The sequence below is a fragment of the Zootoca vivipara genome, chromosome 6 (assembly GCF_963506605.1).
Source record: "Zootoca vivipara chromosome 6, rZooViv1.1, whole genome shotgun sequence".
Taxonomy (NCBI): Eukaryota; Metazoa; Chordata; class Lepidosauria; order Squamata; family Lacertidae; genus Zootoca; species Zootoca vivipara.
The window spans coordinates 37,455,327-37,461,942 of NC_083281.1; the positions used below are offsets into that span (position 1 = coordinate 37,455,327).

Consider the following 6,616-nt stretch of genomic DNA (forward strand, 5'->3'; position numbering starts at 1 on the left):
AAGCCCAGCATAAATTTACATATGCTACAAAGTTTTACATTTATTTACATGGCTCTTTTTTCCCTAGATAAAGGATGTTTTACACTTGCTAAGTTCATTTAAACAAGTTCATATCATCCAATTTCAGACTGGCCTCAACAGTTCTGTTTCAGCAAAAGATACAAAACATACAGAATGTGTTTCAAACACACAGCTAAGTGAAATTCTGTGAACAAAAAAACACTTTAAAAGCTTTTGGCAGTCACCCGGCAATGCAAAAATGTTTTTGACCTGGCACACATACTGTTTGTGCTCAATGTAATACATTTCTAGGGTTGTATAAAAACCTAGAGATCAAGTGCATGCCCATGTTTTCATTCCTATTAAACAAGTTCTATACAGAATGAGATTAAGAGTTTACATTTTGGTCACAGGGTTTTGGATGGATGCCTACCTGCCCAAACCACCAGTTCAAATGATACAGGTCTCGTAAACTAAACCCACCACAATCTAAATGGCTTTCTTAAAACAATTTTAGGTGTTTGTGTTTTTTTTTAATTAGGAACTCTAGGCAGAAAGTTACTAACATTTCACAGTATGTGGGGGAAATCAGTGATATTTTGCAGTTACTTTGCATTGCAGTGGTTGTAAATTTGGTCAGCTGGTGTTAAATTTTAATTCCCCCCACTACATGCTCCATCAAGCACCAGGAGTTGGTTCAGACTACATATTGTTTACAATGGTGCATCAGTAGCACAGAAGTTGATAAAAGTGCACAGAACCCCAAAATAGGTGAGTGTTAACCAGTGCACAAAATGCCAAAACGGGTGTTTCCAAGTGGGGATTCCCCAAGGCATAAAAAACTGACCAACTTCTATTACACATTTCATTAATTCCATAAGATGTGCCTTGGTTTCCATCTGGGAATCCAATGCAGACCAACCTCATGGAATTTGAAATGATAACATGTACTGTATCTTTTATCCCAATGTATTCATGGATTGTATCTCAAGCCTCTACTTTAAGCAAGGTCTTAAGTTGAAAAGTCATGATTTCTTTATCAGCAGGGTCAAGTGAAACAGTTACCCAGTGGCTTGGTGGTTTAGGAAGAACACTGGGCGATGGTGGCTCACTGAATTTAGCTCCAGCATAATTTTCATTGGTTTGAGGCATGAAGAGGGAGTGGGATAAAGCTGGACTCCAAGTCTGGTTAGTTGGGAAGTGCATTGTATTCTTCCCCCCATTCTGCATGGCCTGCCATGCTACAGATGATGGGCTGCATCCAAGTCCCCTCTCTTTTTTGTGGATTTTCTTTATCTGCGAATTCTGATCTTTGCTTTTTTTCCTGTTGTTCAGTTGTTGGTGGTTCTTTGAAGTATTTCTGGGCTGGGTAGATGGAATGTTGAATCTTTCTCCACCCCCCATCTTCAACTTAAGTGTCACCTAGGGCAAGGCAGAAAAGAAAGCAAATGCAATTGTCAATAGAAAACCAGATAAAGTTTCTTGAAGATACAAAGCACTAAATGATATATTCTTCCTTTGGTTAAAGAGATTAATTTATCAGATTTGTGTTTTCAAAATGAAAAACCAAAAATCTAAATGACTTTACTGGCCTTTCATGCCGCTGCTGTTTTTTTTAAAAAAAATAAAACTAAAGCATTAACCATAGGTTTAAGAGCCTCAAGGTACACCATGTAACAAGTCATATTAACTTAAAAGTTTAATTTGCAAACTTTTTAAAAGGTTGCATTATACGCCAAGGAATCCCTAGTCCCTCACAAAGACATACTGTAATTTGAAGGCTTCAAGAAGTTGATAAATAGGTTTCAAGTGGTTCAAAGACCAGGTCTTAACTGTAGAGGGTTAGGAGTACGTGTGATATTCCAATGCTGTTTTGTCCTCTACCTTTCAGTTCTCTCTTCAGATTCCACAGTCTCCACCTCCTGTTCTATTTCCTGCTGCCAGACCTGAAGGAATAGATACTGACTCCTGCTGGACCCCTTCCTTTGGCTAGGAATGGTAGTTCTCATGGGCCGATTTGCTGTTTTCAGCCACGAAGCCGAGCCCAACATCGGATTCTCGGCACACTGGCTTCTAGGGTATAAGTCCCAGCTCTGAAAAGATAAAAGTTTTTTAAAAAACAAATCAGATACAGCTCCTAGTCAGAAATACAGTTTGGAGAATAGAATTTTGATTCTCTTAAAAATAGTATCAACACATTGTCTCTGTTCTAAACCATCAGTTGCATCTGCTTTTAAAAATTAGTAATTATTTTTCTTTCAGTATGGGTATCAAATTTCAGAGCAGCCGCCATATTTGCAAAAGCACACACTAAAACAGACTTTGGCATAAGAATTTGTGGGCTAGATCTTGCTTTTGTTTCTGTAGATTTTCAGCCTGGACCTGGAAGAGCCCAGCTCTATGCATGCTTACTCCGACATTCCAGTGTACTCAAGGAAGCTTACTAAAAAGTATGCACAGGACTTCAGCCTTTCTCCATCTATTTATTTATTTTTAACTTCAAAACGTACTCCTTCAACTCCCCACTCATTAAAATAGTAAATTAACCCAGACATCTCCAATGTGCTGTATCCCAATGTTTTTGAATACAATTCCCATCAAAACATCTAGAGGACAGAAGGCTGCATTAACAAGAAACGTCTATTTTTTTTAAAAAAAAATTTTTTTAAGTTTGCAGTGTAAGTGCAAATGTTCAATGGTTTGAAGTTAAGATATTTAGCAACAAGTGCTGAAACTAATTTAAACAGTTTCTATTTAAACAAGCTCAGTATCCGACAATTTATTAACTGGAGTCAATCCACTTTATAACAGCTAATCCTTTTCCTGAGATTATGACTACCATAATCCTCCTTTTTCAGGTAGAGTAAGATTCTGGAATTATTATTTTTTTAAAAAAAGCAACCACAGGTGGATCTTTGAACAGAAAAGTGTCTTCAGGAAGCCAGTATTCCCATTCAAGAAAATATGAAAGGGAGTTAGATTTTTAGTCCAGGACTGTCTACCAGGGGTGCCAACTTGAATAAAACATTGTGGGGAGCCCAAGTAAGTCCCACCCTGCATAATCGACACAATTTGATTGGGAATGCCCATCAAATACAAAATATTTTAATGTGGGGGCCAAAGCCCCCACGAGTTGGCTCCTATGCTGTCTAGGAGTTGGCTCTGACTGGCAGTGGCTCTCCAGAAGAGGTTTCTCACCAACTACTGCTCCCTAATTATTATTTTTCTAAGATGCCAAGGATAAAACCTGAAATCATTTGCATGCAAAACGTTTCTTTCCTCCTTCCGATAGAAACTACATGGCAGCACTCCTCTTTTTTTCAAGTAAATCCTCTATCCACTGTTGCCAAGTATACTCTCACACAGATATGCAGTTGGTGGCATCTTAAACCCCCTTTTCCAATTATTTATAGAGCACTACAACACTATCACAATGTTTCATGTATATTGGTTTTCTTATTGGTTTTCAGATTTAAGCTGCATTTTATCTAGTTTCTTTCCTATGCTGCTTGGAGAGATCTTTAAATCAAGGATATATAAAACAAATAAATCCCAGCATACTTCCCAGGGACATAATTGTACCACTTTCTTTCCCCACTCACATGACCAAAGGAATAAAAACAAAACCCTCAGCCGGATCACAAGTAGTAATACAGATTTTCATAACTGCGCACACTGCAAACTCTTACCAAATTATATTTCATATTGTTTTTGACAGCGACCTCCCCACAAAACCTGCTTCCTTATCCAACCTCCTTTACTACTACAGGGAAAAAATCGGTCCTGGGTTCAAAACAAGGCAGGATACTTTAGCCACCTCCTATATATCTATCACTTCTGGAATTCGTTTCCAAAGTAAACCTTTACCACCGCGACACACAAACACAAAGGGGAATTCGTAAAGCCTCACTGCTGAAAAAGAAACCACCAGTCCTCCTGGGAAACAAGCCTAAAGTGTTTCCCTTCCCGCCGCCAACAACAAAGGGGGGGGGCTTCGATTTCCTCCCTCCCCACAAGAAAACAATCCCCCCCAACATTATTTGGAGTAGTGGGTCTACTCTCAGCGTATGGTTTGGCCAGGAACAACCCGATGCGGGTTTTTGTAGTTGTTGGTATTAAAGGGCCCTGTTGTTGCTGCCTTATTTATCTCACACGAGTGAAGGAAACCGGAGTCTCTCCCCCACCCAGAGAAAAGGGAAAGATAAAACGAGCTGCTCCCAATCCTACGCCCGTGTTTCTTTCGCACACCCCACGTACAGTAGTACCTGGCAGTAAAGTCCCCACTGAACTCTATGGGGCGATGCCCGCTTTAGCTTTTACTCAAAGAGAAGACCCATTGAAATCAATGGATGCGGCTATGGTTAGGTCCATTTCAATAAGTCTACTCAAGAGTAGAGCTTAGGAGGAGACAACCCTGAGGTTCAGTTCCGCATAAACACGGACAGAGAGCTAGGCGCCAGCTTCCCCGGATTCCTTTCCCCCCCCACCTTAAAAACCTTACCATTTCTTATCACTTCCACCACCGATGAGCGAAGAAAGACCCATCCTAAATGGGGGAGACACAACATGGCGGCGAAGCCACCCTCCACCCGCCGCACCCAGAGCCCCCCCTCGGCCGCCCAACACATTCCTGACTGCCGCGGGAGCCGCAGTACTTTTCGCCTCACCGCTAAAGCGCAGCCCGCTCAGCTCCTCTCTTCGCCTCCCACCGCTGCCGCGCTCGCCTTCCGCGGAAGCGAACTCGCACACAAAATGGCGGCCACATTCTCCCCGCTTACGTACGAGCGAGGATGAAAGGGGAGGAGCCACGCACAACAAGGCCTCGTCCTCTCTTGCTCGGGCTAGCCAATGAGAGAACGAAGTCTGCGAACAGATAGCCAATAGGAATTGCGTCCGCCTGTTGCTAGGCTTGGGAGGGAACTCGGAGTGGAGGAAAAGGAAAGGAGGGGGGTGGCCCAGGCGGAGGAGTTGTTTTTCCTGCTGTTGTTTGATTTGAACCTCTCCAGAGAGGGGCATGTCGGGAAAATGAAGGGATGCGGGAGCAGCTGAGGATGTGATGGTGGGTGGAGGGACTGTAGCAGCTCCTGAGAGGGAGGTGGCCTGCTTCTCTTTCTCTCTTGCTCGGTGTTGCACATATCTTATTCTTACTCATCAACCGCATTTAGACGGTAGTTGTGCATCCGCAACATACATTTAGAGTACATTTGCCCCCCCTCCAAAAAAGCCTGGGAACTGTGGTTGGTCCCTCAGAGTTACAACCCACAGCACCGGCCTCAACAAACACTGGTTCTCATGAATTCTGGGGGAGAATGCGCGCATGATGCTTTTGTGTGGTCTTTCACTATGGGTTTGGGCAGGTTTTTAAAGGAAGAGTTGTTACACACTTTTGTTCTGAGTCCTCACCTTGCAGTGGGGAGGGGGGGGAACTGTTGCAACAGAAAAAATAAAAGATCTTCCTTGCTTTTCTTCAACTGGTTCCTGCCTCCATCCGTTCTTCTCTGACCGATCATTGGGCTGTAAAATTTCGTGTAACAAATACCAAAGTTGAAATAAGGAGCATATTCCCAAATGATCAAGTTTCACCATGTTTCAAGTTAAAGAGTGTTGTAAGAAAAACTGCTCCTCTTTCCTGGTTTCCAGGAGCCCATATAGAGTCCTTCTAAGGTTCTCTATCGGTAGGAGAAAGTACATCCAGAGTATATTGAGAAGCAAAACAGCTAGTAAGTTTGATCTTTATTAAAGGAACTGTGCAACGGGGTCCCCACTCACCACACGCAGGAGGGAGGAGAACCCTGAACAATGGTGCGCAAGCAAGACTTGAAATTACACACCCTGTAGCCCAAGACCCCCACCCCCCACCCCAAAAAACATACATACATCACAGAAGGAGGTGGTCTACAGCAGAAATCCTGTCTGCCAGGATACCTGATAATGGTCACTGATTAAATTACCTGAGCAGTCTGGTCATCCTTTTTTGATGGCTAATACTTTGGCTCCTGAATCCAGGTCACAGGCTCACCCTATTCATACACAAATATGCCCTTAAAACAGGATTTGCAAGCAAAAAGACAATGGGAAGGCTTTTTGGCCTCCCTTACTGCAGAGGTCACTGAAAGAGTCAAAATGGCTTCAGGATTGCTCTCCTGCACTATTTCAGACATGTGGCTTGTATACTTATGTATGTGTTTACCTTGTACATTTATGAACATTTAATTTAAGACCTTACAATTCCTATAACATATATTTTCATTTTTAATTGTATTGTTTTAACTTTTTTGTGTTTAGCACCCGAGGCACCTTGTGTTTAGCACTCTAGGCACCTTTGGGAGGAAGGATTCTGTAGAATAGAACAGAACAGAACAGAACAGAACAGAACAGAATAGAATAGAAATGCAAGATAGTGAAGATCTTGGTGAAGGGATTAAGATATGCAAAGCTGCAGCAATGGGGCTCAGGGTTTGATTGGAAGGATTGCTTTCCCATGCTATTTCAGACACATGGTTCATATATTTAGATATGTGTGCATTTATGAATATTCTATATTTTAGACCTTTAAATTCTTATAACATGCATACCATAAAAGAAATGTAACATAAACCTTTCTTAACATAGCCCC

The 6,616-nt window shown here is 42.0% G+C and overlaps 1 protein-coding gene across 1 annotated transcript; it reads right to left on the reverse strand.

Annotated features, from left to right (window-relative positions):
* Nucleotides 1-463: 463 nt before the first annotated feature.
* PNRC2 (proline rich nuclear receptor coactivator 2) lies at nt 464-4,777 on the reverse strand. The gene is made up of 3 exons (XM_035118053.2): nt 4,668-4,777; nt 1,885-2,093; nt 464-1,422 (listed from the first exon to the last, which is right to left on the reverse strand). Exon 3 carries the CDS (start codon nt 1,402-1,404, stop codon nt 988-990), a length of 417 nt encoding a protein of 138 aa, XP_034973944.1. The 5' UTR covers nt 1,405-1,422; nt 1,885-2,093; nt 4,668-4,777; the 3' UTR covers nt 464-987.
* Nucleotides 4,778-6,616: the final 1,839 nt, after the last annotated feature.

What these genes read in the sequence shown, in the direction of transcription:
- PNRC2 (XM_035118053.2), bottom strand. Translation starts at nt 1,404, where the DNA reads ATGGGGGGTGGAGAAAGATTCAACATTCCATCTACCCAGCCCAGAAAT.